At 39.1% G+C, this 22,416-nt stretch overlaps 2 protein-coding genes across 2 annotated transcripts; one reads left to right on the plus strand and one right to left on the minus strand.

The window, feature by feature from the left end:
• Positions 1 to 803: 803 nt before the first annotated feature.
• On the plus strand, positions 804 to 4,218 carry LOC141906988 (uncharacterized). The gene is made up of 4 exons (XM_074796514.1): positions 804 to 989; positions 1,400 to 1,471; positions 1,649 to 1,737; positions 2,883 to 4,218. The coding sequence occupies exons 1-4, from the start codon at positions 822 to 824 to the stop codon at positions 2,965 to 2,967; spliced, it is 414 nt and encodes a 137-aa protein (XP_074652615.1). The 5' UTR covers positions 804 to 821; the 3' UTR covers positions 2,968 to 4,218.
• Positions 4,219 to 8,205: 3,987 nt separating this feature from the next.
• On the minus strand, positions 8,206 to 13,565 carry LOC141912249 (uncharacterized). Its single transcript, XM_074803507.1, has 3 exons — positions 9,854 to 13,565; positions 8,687 to 8,985; positions 8,206 to 8,328 (listed from the first exon to the last, which is right to left on the minus strand). The coding sequence occupies exons 1-2, from the start codon at positions 13,563 to 13,565 to the stop codon at positions 8,693 to 8,695; spliced, it is 4,005 nt and encodes a 1,334-aa protein (XP_074659608.1). The 3' UTR covers positions 8,206 to 8,328; positions 8,687 to 8,692.
• Between the last annotated feature and the right edge of the window lie 8,851 nt (positions 13,566 to 22,416).

Genomic DNA, 22,416 nt, shown 5'->3' on the forward strand with positions numbered 1-22,416 from the left:
CTATATATTGATATTCAATTAGAAAAAATGAAGAAGGCAAATGAAGAACTGCGGGGCTCCCAATTGCTGGTTGAGCCAGCAAATCAATTGCTGGTTCAGCCAGCAAATGAGTTTTACCACTAATGAAACCCCCCAAAAAGAGAGGCTTTGTACGGGCCTGAAATCATCTTCTTTGGATACTTGGATAATGCATCTCTGATCAGGTACATTAAAATGCTCACAGTTAAATTCCATCACTTTCCAAAACTCTCTCGTTGATGTCGTCAGTCGCTTTTAGACGTCTCACCAAACATTTTAGTGTCTGATGTTGTTGGGTACACTAGAGGCGCGTAGGATCGTAGAGTGACAAATCCGTGGACCACTGACGGCTTAGTCCATCAGGGTATTAGGCATTATTTCGCAAACGCAACCCGAATGAAATGGCGCGGGACGCTGGAAACTACCAGTACAGTCAGGTTTTAACTGTTATATATAAATCATTTCTGGATGAATGAATTTACAAATTTTTCGTTCCAGTGAAACAAAAAATACCCTGCTGGGCGGCCTTTTATAAGCGAAAAACATCCTTATTAGTTAGTTACCGGTACCTAATCGTTGGTGGTAAGCTTTTATAATCGGATAGGCGTTTGCGAAAATATTTGATCGTGAAACTTAACCACAGCAGGTGATTATATGCTACATTCTTATAAACGTAGCAACAAAGAAACCCGGCGCGGCCGGACCGAAGTACGCGAGGCGCCTATTTATTGGTTCATTGCAGTTGTTAGCATACGCGGAACTCAGTCATTCAGTTCATTGCGGTAGTTAATGCGTTCGGCGTCATGTCTCGACCATTCGACTCCGTATATTTGCTCTTTTTAGCGCTCTTTTTGTTTCTAACGCTAGCTTTTGCTGCTGAAATAAGAGATGAAGAGGCTACGCCGACAGTAGATGACCAATCTCTTCAATACGCTAAAGGATCGGCATGTAATTACTGCGATTACTGCAAGGTTAGCTATCTACAAATAGTCTGTTTGTACTACTTTCGTTTTTTTTTTGTATAACAAGCACGGGCTTGTCATTAAATGCTCTGCCATAATATGTTTTACAATTATGCCCTAATTGAAAACGAAAGCATATTGTACTCTTCCTTGATGTTAATACATATTCAGACACTGCTGATAACTAATCAATAAATACCTTATGCAGAAATATTTGAATTGAATAAGAACAGAAGATGTTGAAACTACAGATAGAGGAGTGTTTTTGAACTGGCTCGGCATACGGAGTTGCAGTGCTTTATAGATGTTATTTTGGAATATCAATAATTTTTTAAAACGGTCACGACAAATATCAACTGGAGGCCCTCACTGTTTTTCAAACCTAATTTCTAAATGGCAAATGCTGTTTTATTTTTCAGTTCTGCAAGTTATGTGATAAAGATTGTCCATGTGAAACAAGTCCCCAAAGACCTAATTGTAAAATGTGTAAAGTAAGTAGCTGTTAACCATAACAATAGGCATGGAGGGCCAAATAGAATTTCATTTAAAAAAACTAAGGACGAACAATAAAGACCTAAATTCATTGCTTATTCAAACTAGATATTATGTTACGAATGAATTTCATTTTATTAAGAAATATCTATCATCTAATCTATCATTGATTTCAGTATTGCAAGTTTTGTTATCTTTGTAAAATATGTGATACAATCTGTCAGCCTGGTGGACTAGTGGATCGTGTTACCGCCAAAATTGTCAAGTAAGTTTTTCACAAAAATGAACTTGTGTATCCGAATTTTCCCTTGTATAGATCTTAGTTTCGTTATTTCTTCACTGCTGCCATAGATATTGCTAATGTCTATTTCAACCTGACTTGAGAACATTCCGGGTGGCCTAGCTCGCTCATTTTTGGTAGTACATTCCTGATAAAGGCCTTAATGGGACCAGAAAGGACAGGCAGTCGACCTAAATCATCACTTTTTAATCTATCTGAAACTGTATTGAAGGATATCCAAAAAGTCTTCACTGAAAGGGGTTAAATGAAGAGAAGTGACTCCATGATTTGAAAGTTTAACAAAATGTTTCCATGCCTATGTACCAAACTTCAGTTGGTAGGCATGGAGACATATTGATAAACTTTCAAATCATGGAGTCTCTTTTCTCTCAGAAACCCCTCTCAATGCAGACTTTTTGGTTATCCTTCAATACAGCTTAAAGTTGATTAAAAAACGATATTTTAGGTCAGCTGCCAATGCATTCTGGCCCTAATAAGACTTTTATCAGGTATGTACTACCAAAACTGACTGAGCTAGGCCACCCGGAATGCTCTCAAGTCAGGTTGAAATAGACATGGTTACATTAGGATTCGAATCCCATAAGCTAAGGATAAACTAGACACGCAAGATGTCAAAATTCCATACACAAATTTAACATCTTCATGTTTGGAATTCTCAGGGATATGGAAAATGAACGTGACAGATCCGCACGTTCACTTATATCCAAGTATGTCTGGATCAATTTCGCGGGCTAAAAGGTTGTGAATTTGAGAGCCCGCCTTGCAAATCTTATATCATGATGAAAGCCCGGTGTGGTAGCAATGACATAACACAAACTTCTAATACAGGGTACAGGAAAATCAACTGGAAATTAGTTGTTTTGTAACAACGATAAATGTGGATTTTCCCTTGGATTTTCTGAGGGTTAATAGACACTACATAGTGAAATTATTGAGTGCTAATTAGTTAACTGGGAAAGGGATATGGTTTGGGATGTTGAGCAACTTTGATCAAATCAACTTCGAGTCTTCTGCACATCTTGAAGACACTAGTTTGATTCGTAAGCTCATTCTGGTAGTTATGGGTAAAATCAAGTATCTTTCACAAATTCTTGTATTTCTACTTTCAGCGCCTTGCCAACATATAACAAAGACGAAGTGGATAAAGACATCGACTCCGTTCGTTACTGGATCAACAAGAAAGACGAATTATAACCTGAACTGAACACATAATTCATAGTCATTCCACTTCACACAGCGCGCGAACAAGTTTTACCAAATATGGTATCAGCACCATCACATTGGCAAGCGAGCAGCTGCCAGGTTCACTATTGTATACATCCGTTAATCGCTTTTCAACTTCCCATATTAGTGAATCAATTTTCAGTAAAAGATATACCAAACATCAGATAGAAAAGTGGATCTTTTGTCTTGTTGGAGATTTAGATTTGGGAGCATAAAAATTCAGTCCAAAGTAATTGAAATTGATTTATTTAGACTTGAAACTAATCAGTCACGCCTTCTGGTGTGTGTGTGTGCCGGTACCTCGGAGAGATTAGATATTTAGATTGGTATGTAGATATTTATTTCATAACCCACCGATTCGATAAAATGGAATGTTGATATGGATTATCAAACATTTATGGTAACCGTGGACCTGGGTAATTTTGACGGGAAGATTAACTTAAAATGAATGTAACTTCATGTTTTTGGTCACAATCATTAGCGAAGATACAGCCTCTAATGTAAGATATTCATGTTCTCATTTCTGAATGTTATATCCTGTCATATCAGTTGAATCACACTTGCATCATCTACAGTAAACTCCGCTTACCTCAGATCTCGAGGGACCATGAAATGTTCTGCGGGATAGCCGGATATGGCTATCAGTCTTATTGGTATATCTATCCGAGGCAATCAGTACTGAGATAGGCAAAGATTACTGTATTTATTTCTACGATTATCAATCCTAAATCATTGTTCGTTAAGGAAATTTTAAGTGTCAACTGTTAGGTACAATTCTGGATAGCCATAGACAGTGGATAACTGAAGCTTATCAAGAAATAAGTGACGTGTTCAGCTGTGATGTATTGTCTCATGTTCATTAGTCTTAGATTCTACACAAAAATAATGCGTTTTCTTACAGTTATTCCTCCTCAGTAATCAGTTTCACAGCGTTGTACAGTATATTTATATATACATGTTTATGAATGATATGTAATTTATTTTAATTTATAAATGAAATTTACTGAATATATTCTAATTATTGAAAATCATGCATCTGTAATCTATTATTGCTGTTATGAATAGTATACCTTTGATTGGTCAGTTCTGGAAAATGCAACTTAATTCACATGTGTGTGTAAATGTACCGGTTCATGGCGTTTGAAAGTAGCAGGATTCGTATGTTGTTTTATATTGTACAACTGAAACTGTGCATCTCAATAAATTTTTTACAATTTCCACTAGTAATTGGCATGTGTTGTGTAATGTTCCTGTTTGTTTATCCAAGTGGAGGATCAATTTTTGTTGTGTGAAGACTGCTTACTACTTGTTAGCCTACTTAGGACTTGTTCAGCAGGCTTGGGATTGGGGTTACCAATGCATAGGACTGATATAAGATGCAGCCGAGCTGAGGCAGCCTTTCATGTTTCGGGCAACAGTATAACCCTCAACTTAAAAAGAATGGACAAATGAATTAATGGAGATAGACATCCGCTAACTAAACCAGACTTGCCCGATACCATTGGCAGGTGCGGATCCAGAGGGGGTTTCAGGGGTCGTGACCTCCCTGCTCAGCTACCAAGAAAAATTTTAATTGTTTTCTTGAAGGAACGTACACGAGACAAAGCGGGCAAACAGTGCTACATAATCGGTACCATATCTTATTTTTGGCCAAACATTATGCCGTATAGGCCCCCTATCAGAGATTTTAGTCGGTAGTTTAACATAAACATTCTTTATGAACCCCTCCTGGAAAAAGTCCTGGAGCCGCGCCTGTATAGTAAATCCCTACACAAGTCCGAACTGAAAGTAATCTAGTCACAAGATTTTCCTTATTGTCATCTATCAGTCTATGAAGTAAATCAGCAGACTCGGCTGTTGTGGATGGAAACCTCAAACAAATAAAACACTAAGTGAAGTAATTTGTTCCATTATATTCTTATGTTATTCCACTGTACTGTTAACAAGATTTTTACACGTATAAAGTAAAACAGAACATTAAACAATGCATGTACAGGGCAACTACTGATAGTAGTACATCACATTACAATGATAGGTATATTATATACTATTTTCAATTAAAATAACCTCAAATCAATAAACTACAGAATACAGAAGTATAATATAATGCCAAGAAATACTTGTCATGTTTTCTACTGACATGGTAGGGCAAGGCAGATGGGTAAAAGCTCTAATTGGCCCACTCACATACCTTAAGTGATGCCATATGCAGTCATCTTGTCCCCCCTTTACTGGTTTATTTTGATTCAACATCGTCGAAGATTGATGTTTTATTGCACATCTTATTTTGACACATTTTCACTAAGATTCATATCATTAGATCAGGTTTTGACAACTGGTGCTTGCCATTTAACATGATGCTCAATTTAAATGTTTTATAGGGTATTCATTAATTCAAGCCACAGAGGAAGATACTATAACCTTTTTAGTAAAGGCCAAAGTGTCAATTTACTCTTCATACTATTAAGGGTGATGAATTATCCCATCTATAAACTGGCCCTCGATCATCTTTTGGTAAAAATCATAACTTAAGGCAGGTTTTGATTGAACGTATACCGTTTATGAAGAGCAAACTCTTGAAATTAAAGGTACCTGACTGAATAGTATTCAGAGACAATTGAAACCTGCCTAAGATAATGTAGAATATCCCAGTACTATATCACTGAAATTTCTATAATACCTTAATTCTTTTAACAAATTTCTCATATAGATAAAAGTGTATGAATATAAACTTCACAAAAACAAAACCTTGTTTAACGACAAACAAAACAAAACAATTACATTAAAACACAACTGCGAACATTTTCACTATTTTCAGCTTTTCAGTTGAAACTTATATATATGTATATTTCACTTTGTAAAATAAACCAAATAACATCATCATGAATTACACATCCCGAACAAATGATGCCTATAATGGAAAGAATGAAAAAGCATCGTCTATGAGACAAATACCTAGTGTATGTCACTGTTCCTAAGTAAAATGACTGCTAATGGTGGGATGGTTTTGGTTGATAACCTATCACAGAATTGGCACAACCGAAACATAAGTTACTACTGCAATACAATCATATGTACACATATAAGTGAGTAAGATGACGAAGATCTTGCTTTAAATTGCTATAGAAAGATACTGATACACATTATCAACGTATTGGTATAGACTGTTAGTTTTTGCTCTCTGTTGCTCTACTAAACTGTTTGACACGAACTCTAAGTTTTCACATATACATACTATATCCAAACTTAAACATTAATTAACTACTCGTGCATTAGAAAACACATTTATAGTAGTACAACTGGTAATTTCTTTGAAATGACATATTCTCTTGTCGCTTTTACACGGCGATCAAGTCTGTATACATTAGTGAGTTATACTACATCATTTAAAAGCAGCTAAAAACAGTGTACCATATGTATACTTTCATCATAACGTTTTTTAAATAATATTGTATGTACTTTTTGACTAGTTTTATTCATATTCTGCGGTAACATTTCGAACAGCTATACATATAATCTAATCTAAAATCCTTGTCAATATGTTATACGTACATTTACAATGCATAGATGATACTGAAGTGTATATATGCAACGCAAACAACAAAAAAATACTTCAAACTGACTAAAAACTGAACAGCGCTGGGCCCAATCTAATGGTCTGATTATTCTAACCCCACACATATTCTCTAGTAAATTTTTCAGAGGGGACTCCTTATTTCAAAATCTTCACCATTCTAGCTTTGCACATGTCTAGTACTCACCAGGGCAGCTTCCACAACTTTATAAGTATCCTCATTTGCCCCAGAGATTTCCACCCTGGATCTAACTTAGATAAGCCGATCATAGAGGTTAAACCAAAACAAATCCATTTGAATTGTAATGTTAACTATTTTCGGGTACGTAAGCGCTACATATTCAGGTAAGTGCAACTCTTGAGCTGTGTACTATGGTAAGTTGTTGTTAGATGTACATTTGATTTTACTAATATACCAGTAGCATTATACATTTAACCATCACATCGACTACAGGTGGGTAAAATGCACATATGACCAGCACTCGGAGAGCTTACAATGTGTTTATCATAAGAGCACTTATCCTCAATTACATGTACATAAATGCACCACCACTTACCAACACCGGCAAATATACCATTATACCAATTACACGTATCATAGATACAGGAGTTATCATATCATGTCATAGAACATATCATTACATCATTAGAAACATTACAATTTTGATGAACTGATGTTACTACGGTGGTGGTTTTGTAATCATCAATGGTAACAAAAGTTGAATCATATGACAATAGGTTTGCAAAGCTTTGACATCACTATCTTTTCTGTAATATATAAGTTCTAGGTCCAGTTCTAACTTTGATCATACGGTTAATCCAACTCTAAACCAGTTGAGTTAAGTCTGGGGTTAAATCTAAAACTGTGGTGTGGGTATGGGTAATAATAATAAAATAATAATAAAAAAAATAATCAATAATAATAAAAAATACCTATATCTAAAATAAAAATGCAAATGTTCCTCAGATAACAATACAATGCAATACCATGATATAAATGACAAGAAATACTTCACTATTCTGATACCGTCAATAACTATTGGGTGCGGCTGTAAACTATGTAACTACCAGTAATCTAACCATTTTCTTACAAAATTCTTAAATAATATTCAAATTATTTTGTTAACTATCTGACTTTTTCAGCGGGTCAACGCATACACGCAATCACGATTTGAGTTGTCTAACTAGAAAATCAACATACTACAGGTGTACCTCCATTCTATACCATGAACAGTTTATAGCAGAAGTGTGTAGCTGCTGAGTTATTATGCCGACCTTTTTTCTTAGGATGAAATGCAAGCTCAGTTGATTCATATCAATCAATTCTACATTATCTAACACTGAAACTGAGAGTAGAAAAGTTTTCAATCGTCCTCAAATAGATGGCGCTCCGGATCCATCGATTCAGTTTTCGGCATGAGATGTCCGTGAGATTTCAGGAAATATGACACAAGCGATTCCTCCACGATATAAATGTATGTACAAAGCGTTTCTATGAAAGCTACTCATCCATTCAGTATTTTTGGTCCTTTGCGCTGATGTAAAGTTTGCATGACAAGAAAATAATTGCTGATGACGAACGCGTATTGTATCATCTAAACAATGAAGAACTGAAGTACGGTAACTAAGTAATTCCTTGTATAACGATGATGTAAAACGGCAGTGTTTCGAAGGCACAGACCATAAGAATGAGTACCTTAGACAGTTCCATTCACTGAGCGATGTGAGAGAAATCCTTAACGTACTTCTTGGCACATCTGAAAAAAGAAAACATTTCAGTAGTTATCACTTTGAGGATAATGAATTAAACCGCATAATCATTTTGACAAGCTAAACCGGTGATTCAAATGAGATCAATTCACTCATACAGAATGAGGTACCCGGTAGTCGCTCAGTAACTCTGGTAATTCATTAACATTAAAAATAAGATAAGTGGGCAGGAAAGAGCTCAGCCTTATTAATACCCCAGCCACCCGACACCTCCTGGCATCAGATTAACAATATTGTGGAAAATACCACACACGCTTTCCTGTTTTTGCCAATTGTGCAAACTTTGAAATGAATTCATTGATTGATGAAGGTGCATTATAAACGGATATTCATGAATGATCTTACCTAAACTCACGACGAGTCTTCCTCGTGATCAGACAATGCATCGTCAGACGGCCCCATATCGACATTTTCCAATTCGTGCGTGTGATCGATTTCGACTTTATATTCGTATTTCGCGATGTAACGCACCCATTTCTCCGGCGGATTCGGATTATCGACGGATATCGAGCGAACAGCCGTACGAGAAACTGTCGAACCCGGCATCGTGTATTCGACTTCGGCGTATTTCTCGTACATCTCTGGAATGTCGTCGTGTGCACCAAGATCGATTCGACACACAAACAAATGCGTTTTATAAGCACCTGAAAAAAAATGGAATAAATTCATACGAAATAATTGTTCTGGTTGGTGGAAATATGCAATCAGCAATCTACATCAGTAGGAAGATACTTTACAATTCATTATAGAATAACGGATTATGTCAATTATCACTGCCCGTGAAATCATCTAATATGCAAATTAGTGTTTAGTGAAAATGATGAAATCCATCAACATCTGGAGGAATCTCATACATGGATGAAGCATGACTACATAGAATGATAGATGGATAACCCATTAGCATTGAAGTTCAGAAACTCAGCTAAATGTCAAGTTCCATCGCGATTCCTAAAGAGGCTCATTAACATAGAAGCAGACGGCGTGGATTGATGAAGTTGCTTTTATACAGAATTGATTAAGTTTCAGCACAACGACAACGTCAGAGATGTACGTTGCGAAGAATCAGCCGGGCAATAATGTCTCTAATGTGCCATGTTGGTGATAAACAATCGCGTTAATTCGTTCGTAAAATACTCGTGTTCGCACCTTTTCTGATCCTGTACAAAAATCATTAATTTCATCGAATGTAATCAGTCACTTTTACTCAATAAATGCCCGTGACTTATTCTTTAGCACTCCTCTGATTTTTAGCAACGAAACGCTGAAGATCGTGAGAAGCATAGCTTACATATTGCAGGATTTCTTTCATTCCAACAGGATTCAATAAACTAATTCTGTCAAGAGAATAAGCTGTTAACCTTCTAATTTCAAAATGAGCTATATGATAGAAATACTATTGAATACACTAGGCCCCCCTATTTAGACAATAAACTAGGTATATTCGAGTAACCGTAACATCACTTTGCAGTGCGATTCAGTCTACTATCTACTGATTCAGCGTCATAATCTTACCATGATGTCTTTCGGGTAATCTTGCAACTCGCCACACAATGGCTCGGTGAATGTGTTCATATTTAGCTGATCCGACGTCGACTTCAATCAAACTCGGAGTAGCGAAACCTTGAGCCATCATCGTCAAGCGTTCGATACCTTTGATTTTTCCCGGTTTGCGCGTGGCCGATTTCACGGAACCGTACCCAAAGCGCTTTTCGATGCGAAAGAGATAAATCCAACTTTCGGGAATCGGGAACCGAATTTGAATGTCCTCGCATGGTACCTGTCCTTCTTCCGTGTTACTGCTATAGTAACCGGGAATGATCACATCGGCGCGAATTTCGACGAGGCTTTTAGTCACTTTCTGTTTGACGTGTATCTGGAGTGGAAGCTCTTTGTTTTCCTTTAACGGTACACGAAATCGCATCAGTTCAAACTGACAAGCATCGAGCGGATGAAATCGGATCGTTCGCGATTTCTCATACGTCGTGATGTCGACGGTCGAGTGAAATTCGCAGTCCTGAATTCGAATCCATTCTTCGGTTTTCACCGGAATGATATCGTGACGCCCGACGACCTCACGGCCGCGACGTCGCTTGTCGTTAATACCTAGTTCGCAAGCCGGCATTCCGGTTACAAACGCCAACACGAATATCCTTACCCTAGCTTTTTTCCAGATAATGTGCCCTTCTTTGTCGATTTCGCAGAAGAATTCATCCCAAACTTCGGCCGACACTTCGTCTTTCGTATACGATAAAGTCTTATCCCTATGCACATCCAATTTCATCAAAGCATCCTCTATTTCCCAGATGAAACTACGCAATAAGTCCTCTCGTAGTGAGCCGAATTTCAAAAGTTCAGACGTTTGAGGAGCGTGATCAAGAATCATCGTCGGTTTCGGTTTTCGAACGAGATTTTGTAAATTCTGAGGAGTGATACGTTCGGGGCGTATACCGACGCGCTCTTTGTAGAACACGTATTGAATCTTCACGGTGTGAATTTTGCCGAATTGATCGTAATGCTGTAAGGTTTCCTCCGACAGAGAGTAACAAGCTTGAAGTGGCAACTCTTGCAACGTTGCTTGCGAATTCGCCTTGTCGTAAATCTTGATAATTAAATTCGCGTCCGATCGATGCAACCTAACGTAAACCTGTTTCCAGAAACGATTCGCCGTTAGCTTTTTCTTCGACGGCTGACGAAGCATCAATTCATAGCCTTCCAATTCATATTTCGGATGAAAATCGCCGAGATCGATGTGCTCCGGCTCTACTTCCGAGTCGCTACTTTCATTCGGATCGACTAGAGGGGGAAGCGGTACCGTTACTACTGACTCACCATTTGCATTATCGACGCCATCGTTTTGAGGCATTTTGTCAAAATCTGCGAAATCTGATTCAGGCTCCGGTTCATCTTCACCTTCGGTCTCAGACGAATCTTCGTTGAACGGATTGAATCTAGGCGGGGCATCTATTTTCGGAGGTGGAGGAATGGCCATAGCCGGTGCCGCGGTGATATTAGGTTTAGGACGAGCGATCGGTTGATGGTAAGTTTCTGTATGGCCGAGCCCATTTGGATGCTCATCGCTCGAAGCCGGATGAATCGTCTGGAAGATATCAAACGTACCTGATGATTGATGCTCTTCATCAGGTGCGCGGATATGGAAGCTTATCGCCGCTTTATCCACTTCAGGACTGCTGTCCTCACCACCAGATGGTGAGTCTATAAACGGATTTTTCTTCTTTGCATTTGTCTCGAGATCTAGGCCTAAATCAGCGGTCGTACATGTATTTGTTGTATCGACGTCAGAAGCAAACGGATTTTTACACACTAGATCGTCGACTTGGGTGAAGAAAGCAGTGGCTGCAGCATCGGTAAATAGATCGGTAGTGAATGTATTATCATCGCCAGCATCGAGTTGGACTTCGCTTGTTCCCCAAATATTGTCGCTTACATCACCTACGGCGGCTACCTCAATGTCGTCATTACCCGAACGCGGATCAAAGAACATATCGTTGAAATCGACGCCTGCCTTTGAATCGTTCATCGCGCTGAAATCGACCCAGTCGTTCAGATCGGCTTTGGCCTTCGCGGATCCAGGCTCCACAGTTGCCGACTCATTCATAAACAACTGTTGACCAATGTCATTATTATTAGGGGCGGTGCTTTTAGCGCTGAAAAAGTCATCGGTTCTAGAAACCGACGGATTATCATCAGCGATAGGAGGTGGTTCCGCCGTCGTTATGATATCAGTGAGGAAAGTTATGATATCGCCACCAGTCACTGCACTACTATTGTCTGCACTGAAAAGTTGACCAGAAGCAACAGGCTGAACAGGATTCAATACGATAGCATCGACAGTATCATTTGCATTTCCAGCATCAAACAGATCATTATTAGTTGGCTGCGCACCGTAAGCAGGCCCAGTAAACATACCACCACTATCAACCGTGGGTGCTTCACGTTTTATTAATTCTTGCGTCTCCTCCAGTTGCTTAGTGACTTTGCTCGTGTCGAACGGATCGAAACTGCTACTTTTAGCAATACTTGGCTGTAATACAGATCCGTCGGTCACGTCTGCAGACAGCTTGCTGTCCTTTTTCAGCGGTTCACTGCGTACGGCTAAGAAGTCGTCGAAGTCATCCGTGTCACAAGGAGTGACCGCTTTCGTGGCGTTAATGCCGAAGAAAAGAGCGCTAGAATCGCTACCACCATCGACATTATCGGATCCGGATAGTTTGAACAAATCTAGTTCAGCAGCTGGTTTGATTTCGGGCGTTTCAGCGATGCCGAGAAAATCGTCGACGATCCGATCGGAAACTGAAGATCCAGCAGGCACATGGTGAATGTCAAATTTACCGAAACTAACCGGCGATGCCGCACCGGATGAACGGCCGCTAGCGCCATCTGCTTGGTGATCGGCATACAATAAATCCGAACTAAAACCACTCGTTTGTTCGTCCGAGTTCAAAACGCTATCGAGTCCTAGCAAATCGCTATTCATTTTCACAGTTGGTTCGTGAACGAAATTGTCACTTTGGTTAATATCTAATCCTAGCAGGTCGGCAGTTGATGCATATGGTTTTGTACCATCGACGGGTTCATCCAAATCATCGATGCTAACGCGAGGAGTATTTTGCGGAGGCTGAGGCGGGGCGGGTTGATTCTGGAGCGACGCGGGAAGTCGTACGGTTAGATCTAATTCCGGAGATTCGCAACGATTATCGGTGCTGGTCGCGTTCTCCTCGACCGGGTGTTCTTCGGGCGGCGGTTCGAATTGAACCCAAGATCCTGGCGGCGGTTTCACAGCGCCAGTCACCTCGATCGTTGAACTCTCAGTTATCGAACTAGTTTTCTCCAATTTGTTCAAGTTTTTCTGCGTTTCCGACACCGTTTGTTGTATACGGCTTTGCATTTGTTGAAACGCTCGCCATTCTTCTGAGTCCTCGTCTAATCGTTCTTCGTACGGCACGAATTCGCCTTTCGACTCGTCGTATTTTTTCCCGCTCGATATAATATCCTCTAAATTGTCGTCGCGGTCTTTGTGTTTGTCTTTCTTCTTTCCGAATCCGAATATCTTCTTCGGACTGCTGCCTAGCAAAGTGGAGACTAATCCTTTGGAAGATTGTTCGTGGTGGGGAGACTTTTTCGCGGACTTTCCTGAGAATAATCTTTCGGCGATTGATTTGGGTTCTTGAAGAAATCCTGAAGCTTCATCGAGTGAATTGTTCATCTTGTATGCTGGGGCACTATCTGAAAGTATATAAAGATCCTGGTGATTTACAATAAAACCTTTGACGCAACACATTTTCAAGCACAGCCTGTAAACACAATATCAAAACTCTGCATCATATGAGAGGCAGCAAGGATGCTGGAGATGCTGACAGAATATTGATACGATGATACTGCCTGACTAATCGCATATTGATGGCTACAGCCCCATCGACCATTTCTATGATTTATCCATCATTTATCCTATTCAATACGTCACATATATCACTCTCACTAAGAGTAATCACATGTTTGTAGTAAAAGAATAGATAACATCAATCTATTGATTCGAAATCTTAATCGATTAATCACTTTTTTACAAAGATCTTATGCAGTAATGCTTTGATGTCACTACTCGACGATTTGGCCCGTGCCAAATTGGCACGGATCAAGACGGATCTCGATACTAAACAATGCTTAAACAAAGCAAAGTGAGTCACTTCCAGAACCAGTTGCAACTCCACTTCAATAATTTGACATTTGGCACATTTTTTGTAGGGCCAAATTTTCCCTGAGCCAACCAGGCAAGGGCTCATTTGGCACCCGTGTGAACAGTTGTTCTGGCCCTAATTTGGCATCAGACAAAAAGGCTTGTGTAATCGCGGCTTAAGCCTATACAGGTGTCTCTTTAATAGTTTATAAGTAATCTCTCCCCGGGGAGAAGTATGATATCTAAATTTGCCAGGTACCCTATTTCCCCTGGGTCCTGAGAAACAGTGTGGATTAAGCAGATTCCATCGCTCTACCCGCTAACCTTTGGTTATGAATGGTGATATGACAAATACAACTCGAATAAGTGGCAACTAGCAGCAGCGAATGAGGAAGTGACGATAATAATTATTGACGTTAATTCCCCCTGCATGGGATTTAGTAATGAAAGCTTATTATCTCATGAAAACGTTAGACGGGAGCAAGGCAACGCTGTCACACCCAATATCCCAATACAAGCATATATGCAGCTAGACTAGCTCAGTTACCTGCACTGATTTTTCAGTTATTGCTCATACTACAATCATAGCACGGTATATATTACAACATTTTACAAAAAGGTTAAATTTTTTATTCGGCAATGATGCTGCATATAGATAGCATCGAAGCCATTGCAAACTTTATAAACCAATCTAAATATCTCCTTTTACACCGATCAGCCATAGCAAGTACTAAATGTGGCTAGGCTATGGTTATCTGAAAAGTGGTTACCGTTAAGTGGTAAATGCATGCATATCAATTCAACATCCAATCAGATAGGGTAGCAGGAAATCATGCTTCGAAACGGATTCGCCACCTACTTCGGGAAGAGATTATTTTGAAGTTTCGAACGGCGAAATGTCAAATTTTAGTTAAGACGCAATATCGAAGTACGCATGAATGGGATTTACAAGTTACGTGAAGATCTGATGCGAACAGCGAAGAAATTCTTAGTAAGGCGTGTGTACCCGTTTGTGATAATTAGCTCAGTCGCGAGATCGATAATGTATCCGAAGTTTCCATGGTAACATATGACATCGAAAAAGAAAACGCGAAGACATCTTTCACACGCCAAGTTTCGAAAGTAAAAATTCAAGATAATCGAAGGTTAAGGTCATTCAGAGATATTAGATTAAAAAGATACGTACGCAAGGAATAGTCTGATTTTAAGGGTAGAGTTATAGAAGGGTATACGGTATTATCACGGAAAATCATAACAAAAAATCGAGCGCATGCCATTTGGGGAATGCACATTTATGGCGTATTCTTTGATCATACGTGAACGAATAACCATAGCATTATCAGCAGTTTCGGTATCAAAGCGTCGAGCTAAATGAAGCAGCCCACGCCAGTCAACGAAAACGTCAATAAAATCGATACGTCGGCGATATTCGCTCGGCAGACTCGGATAGCTGATGTGCAGCAGGTATAAGAGATGTGAATTCATGCCACGAGCGTAGGGATGGTGGATTATACGATTACCTCCATCCGGGGTTGGGCCGTAACCGAGCGTAGAAACATGCGCGGTGGGATTGATCCGAGAAATATGAGAGATGCTTTTCCATTCTTTCGTAATTTCCACGCGCTTTGTAGGCGTTCTTCCAATTAAAGGCAACATGTTCAGGAAAACACCGGCGTACGTGCATACAAGCCGAATTAGTATCCAAAGGTTTGTAATTGGTTCATTTAAGTAGAAATTTACACGAATTTCGGCGAGAAATCATGTTCGCGACTAATTGCGTTGATTAACGAGGCCCGATCATCTCGTGTTTCGCGATGTGTGTGTCGAAGAATCAAAGATCTTAGCCGCGAGTTTACGACTGAATTTTGCGTTCGTCTCGCGAGTTATTGCGACGCTACGTCGTCTAGGCTCGTGTTATTCCACCTTTGGGAAGCCATTACCGTTGGAAAAAGTGTGTATTTATAGGAAGCGAAGAACAAATTTTCAATGTAGACATGTTTTTAAGGAGAAGCTAGCGGAATGGCAGCGGGAAGGGCAAAGGTTTTTCAGTTCAAGCATACACATCAGTAGATAGCTTCGAAACCCCGTATGACATCATGCATGAATTATGCTGATAATCGGGATCCTGAAAGAGAAGACAGTCCAAAAGGATCCCCCCTATCACCGTTATTGTGGACAAGGGAGAGCGCATGGTCGCATCCGGAAAATATTGAAAAATTTGGTGCATTATTAAGGCATCCTCGGTTATTCAGATTACAGCACAATCTGATATTTTGTAAAGGACACACTGGTTAGAATTAGAAATTGATTGCACTTTCAAATATGGTGAAATACAGTCCAAATCTGTCCGTACATAAGATTTGGAAACAATAATCTATTCATTACTATAATCCTTATTATGTTTGGACAAGTTTTGATATATGAATATTTTTCATTGAGTTTTTATTAAGTAATCATCCATAATAGTTCAGAACACAGTTCAATAGATTTTGATTAAGTTTGACTCGGTGTTGACTTAAAATTCTACCGGTGATCCTTTGGTAATTAACTTAAGCGGGGGGGGGGGTGGTGGGGGTTGGGAGTTACTGTGGAAAAATAGGGCTCAGTTGTACAATAAAATCAGGCGTATATGATATCACCGGGGTAAATAAGCAATTAGCGATGATGCCATAAATGAGGATTTATGGAGGCAGTCATTCTATATTTATCACACATTCAGGTAGTGAGAAGCATGAATAAGACATGAGAGCGTTCATATTTACCATTTCACTACACTACTACTACCACAGTACAGCATCTCTAAATAAAAAAAAAACATAACAAATCATTTAAATTCGAAGTCATGGAAATCGTGTTTATCCTCTGACCGGAATTAAGGTGATAAAAACGTGAAAGACTTCATTCTTGTTGTCCCTTTATGTTTAAGGTAAAAATATTGGGCTTCATGAAAATTTCAGACGCTCTCGTGACGTCAGCGGGAATTTTCATGTGGATGTGGGATATTGTCGCTGGGGAAACATCGCAGGCATCACTTAGGATATTTCTCATCCATAGCACCTTTTAGACAAATCAGAAAAAAAATCGAGAACTATTACAAGCCAATGTTGATAATAACAGCCGTTGATAGCCGCGTACGCCGGGGATCGGGAAGTTTGTCGAGGCAAATGACGAATCATAGCTGACATTTTCGTGCACTTGTCGTGATATTGCTAATGTTCGGTTGACATAAATGTGGCAATTGCGGCTTATTTGCGAGTGTCAAGATTAAGCAAGAGGTACAATCGATTCGAAAAGCCGAGTCCAATTCGTGCGGCGGCCATTAGTCTAGCAGCTTCGGTCTGAAATGACGACGCGACTGACAGTTCAACTTTTTAAAAGATATTTATCGATATCAACTGAATACACCAGGAATAAGCGACTGAATTAACAAGAAAATTTGGCTTAGGGAGTGGACTAACTCTCTCCTAACCTGCAATATCGGTAATGAGCTCAAGGTATCCATCAAATTGGCAATTTTCTCAAATGAATAATCGATGAAGGTCTAGCTTAAATATATCCATGCTTCAAATTATTAATTAATAGCTCTATTGATAGATTGATTAATAGATCTACCAGTGGAAAGTCAGCATTCATCAGTGACAACTATGTTTGTATGTCCATGGTCACACATAAACACCTTCCAAGTAAATCCCAAAATGGCCTCAAAGGCTATGGGTACATAAAACAATTTGAGATATTTGAAGAATAAATCAAATGTTCGTGTAAACAGAACTTGGTAATTTATGCACAGTTTTGTTTGACGCAAAATCTTGGAAACCTATTAATATGGCGATATAGCCAAAATCAATGCTTGAGATATCAGAATTTGGCATACACAAATAGAAATGTTTTAAAAAGAAATTTGTTCAATTAAGGTGTAGTAAATAACAAAACATCTTTAAGAACCACAGCCATAAGATCAAGGCATTGGTTTTTGAGAAATAGTGGTATGAAAATACATACTGATAATCAGAGATATCATATTATCATATTGATTTTACGGAATCAACATTTCAGCAAATATATTCAATCTCGAGCAAGTTCCTTCCCCCCCCCCCCCGCATATGCTAAGCTTAAACAGATGATGACTTTGCCGTTGTCGAGTCTATACAGTACGGCGACCACCCAATCTGCATCAAATTCAGTCAATACAATCATTTGGTTAGTCAGACATGGGACTCATCTGATTCGCATTAGCGCGAGACCTCCGAGGATTTATGAACGTCCATGATTGTCAGTATTTCAAACCAAACTTCCTATGTACGTCGAAAACCACTTATAACGTACTTATAACGATTTATAAAAGCAAATAAGAAGGAAGCAATTTTCTCTCAAATGCAATATTTCACTTTTTCAATACATCATTTGGAAGGTCTTTGTCGCATTACTAGTTTTTTTGTAATCATATTGTCACGTTAAAGCTGTATAAGAAAGGATCAGACATGTCAGGTAACTTAAACTTTCTCCATTCTTAACCCCGATTTGTATTTCCAATTCACTAAACTAAGTGACAATCTTCATTTAGATATGTCGTCAACATAACGATGGTCTCAACTCAAGACGCATAGTTAACCAGTATACTTCGAGTCGAGTCACATCGAAACGTCTATGCAACACACAACTTTTGGGAGCAGTAATACATGACGAACATCTTATATTCAACGAATTGGTCTCATCACCGAGGTCTCCAAACACACGCGATAAAGCCTACCTTTTATTTCATTTGCGAATAAATCCAAACTGTTCGTTTGTCACGGCGCAGACGACGAGAGAGAAGCTTATTGATCGGCGGAGCGGGTCATTCCTGATGATGTACTACACCCTGTCACAAATACATTGCCGGGCGATGCAACTACCTCCAGCATCCTTTGTTACCATGGCAACAAGCGAGCGAACCAACGCGCACTGCGCTGGGCGGCTGCGATGGAATATTAATAGCATTTCACATTGAAAATCATAGATTGAAGGGAGAAAATGGGTAGCCCTGATAGCTGTACCCATTTCCTCATCACAGGAACATATGTCTTTGTATCTAAATTGCGTAATTGTCTAGCCCGAAGATAATCATCTTTCTAATCATGGAGAAATCAGATAAGTATTGTATAATAGGGTGAATAAAGAGCCCGGTCATTTAATTAACCTGTATACATAGATATCTACCAACGAAGGGAGAAACAAAAATAGCTCGTACTGTAATTTTGTAATTTCATCATATATGAAATGGACCGCGAATCTCAAGAATGGCATAAGAAATTATCCTTTGCTTCCCTTCTTCAAAGATACAGGATTGCCTACAGGATTATGCGGGGCATTATAGGGGTTGTAAAACTATCCAAGCTCCAGCCCTAAATCCACCCTTAAGTAAACTTAAAATTTGAAAAATTCTAAAAGCTTCTAAAAAAAAATTTGGAATGGCCAAATATGGCAATCTATATAAAAAGGAATTTTTCGTAAATATGAAGAGATAATCTAAGCTAATGCAATGACCACTGGCACTGTTAGTGCAGACGCACACAAATATGCGTTTTATGTAACTATTCCGGGAATATCGATAACGAAGTCCCTTAAAGCCGTACAAAGTGTTCCGTCAGGAAATACCGGTACATGCCGATTGTGGCCGAGCACTTAGGTGGATAACGTCGGGAAAAAGTCGTCTCGTCTTACGGGAGCTTCGTCGTCGATTGCAAAATAACCATGACTATTTACCCCCTACTCGGCGCATCGAGTAGCCGGTAAATAGGGCGAAGTAGGGAAATTAACTTGTCGCCACTTATCAAACATCGCCCAAGACAGCTCTTGACATTCAAGAACTAATCATCTGTCATGAAAACCGCGCTCGGCGTCGTGACAAGACGAGGAATATTCGAGAATAGTCATAATCTAGCGTCAAATCTACATTTTAGTCTTGTGTTACGGATTCTTGAATTGTTCCGATACCTACAGGTGGACTATCAAACCTTGATAGCCAGTTTTAGATACTAGTTTAAGCTAAACTTCAGGCTTCAACTGTCTATTGAGAAAATGCTACACTGTAACTGTAGCGATGACAAATTTTCGACAGTTCAGGTCAATTAGGTCAGTCATTTTAGTACATATACATGTTTAGTAATAGCATTGACTCTTCATTTTAGAGTCCATGGTCATAGTCCACAACCATGCAGCGCTACCAGGTATGTTAAGGTCACCATTAGTTCCGAGATGAGATTGTTGATCGAAAAACAAAATGGCAGCTTTTTCAATCGCAGGAAATTAGGGTTTGAGGGCCCTTGTCCATTAACTATACATCTAATTAAGGCAGAAACACTGCACTGTTGCAAAGGCAGCGGGAAGCTTGTATCTAATTATAATCATGCGTATGATAAGAGAATTAGTGAAGTACTAGCGTGCGGAATTCCTTCCAAGTCGACTCAAAAACGATCAAGGGAAAATCTGTCAACCACCGAGACTGGGATTGAGCCACAAACCTCTCGCTTGCCAGGCAATTGCTCTACAAGTTGAGCCTAAGGTTAGGGTATAAAGGTCCAGATATCACCATAAAGCTTTAAGACATTACTTGAGAAACTCTAATGAGCAAACAGAACCTGTGTACGTAGATACCGGGTATACTGAAATATTTTCTAATGAAATTTTTGTTATTTCCAATCACCGATATTCCCCTCAAGTGACAGGCCACCGTATTATTATCTGCCGTATTGCTTGAGGGAAATTAATCGCTGATCAGAATTTCGGCTTCAATGAACATTCGTGGCTGAAGTCGATGCTTTGATCAGCGGTTATAGCAGTATTACCGAGTGCGTACCCATATAACACATAGAGAGACAATTCAATCAAAGATGGATTCCACGATGAACTATTGATACGAACTATTTTCAAAATCCTGCCAAAATGCAGATTCACAAAAAGAGATGTCTAATCTTCATCTGAGTATCAATTATTTACTGAGAAACAGACTATTTACATCATAATCGACAAGCAATACATCTCTGATGTCCAATGATATGATGACAACAAAATAATATACTAAATACTAAATACGATTGTCATTGTCACGAAATTTATATAGCACATGCTCTGGCTTACGTACGTAATTCGGAGGGAATTGGGAAACAGATCAGAAATACGAAGGTCTACCGATAATAGTAGTTTTATTTTGACGAGTGGGATCGTTTAGAAGTGAAAGTCAACCGAGGAAATTCTAGAAATGGACATTAAATTGGTAACCATCAAGGTGTCTCTTTACAGATTGGATTGGCATGCAGTTTACAGAAATGTAACGCTATTATTAGGGGCAAAATATGAAGGCATCGGAGCTCGCAGCAGAACCATAATACGAAACAACAAAACTTTTCATCAAATGGAACATAGAAAAAAAAATTAACACAAAGCTTCGAATTAATGTTGATAGCAAATATAACAATATTAATAGTTAGTAAGCTACGGAAGTGATAAGAGCCTCCAGTTGTCGCGTTCCAGCTCAACAAGTTGCCATATTTATATTGACAAATCACGATAAGTCGACATGAATATGTCGACATATCGTGATGTTTAATGTCTATTTCAACCTGACTTGAGAGCATACCGGGTGGCTCGCTCATTTTTGGTAGTACATACCTGATAAAGGTCTTAGTAGGACCAGAAAGGACTGGCAGTAGACCTAAATCATCATTTCAATAAAGACCTTTTGGATATCCTTCAATACAGTTTCAAATGGATTAAAAAAATGATGATTTAGGTCGACTGCCTGTCCTTTCTGGTCCTACTAAGACCTTTATCAGGTATGTACTGCCAAAAATGAGCGAGCTAGGCCACCCGGAATGCTCTCAAGTCAGGTTGAAATAGACATTAGACAACATATTTTGTTTTCTCGACCATTTTCCTTGAAACTCATAATTCTGGCATCAAATCTGTCGTCAAATGACTTGTCACGTGGAAAACGGACGACAAAGCGAAATTTGTCGTCAAAATGTCACGATATGTCGCCATATTCATGTCGACTTGACGCGATATGTTGACATAAGTATGGCGACTTGTCGAGTTGGAACGCGACAACTGGAGGCCCCTTATTGCTTCCGTAGTAAGCACAAACCATCACCGAAAAAACATGACAATGAAGAAGTTTACAGACGGGATGAAGAAAAAGAAGTGAAATGAATAAAACAAAAAGCATTAATATGATTATTATTAGTTTCGAGACGGGTGAACGATTTAGGACGAGAAGAAACGTCGGAAAGCAAAGCCAAATACGGAGTTAGTATATTTAAACATACACCAATAACGAAATGGACTTTACCTAGCTGTCATTGGGCAGTCCAGGAGTGTGCGTCTGGACTCGTAACTGACTCTG

The sequence above is a fragment of the Tubulanus polymorphus genome, chromosome 1 (genome assembly GCF_964204645.1).
Source record: "Tubulanus polymorphus chromosome 1, tnTubPoly1.2, whole genome shotgun sequence".
Taxonomy (NCBI): Eukaryota; Metazoa; Nemertea; class Palaeonemertea; order Tubulaniformes; family Tubulanidae; genus Tubulanus; species Tubulanus polymorphus.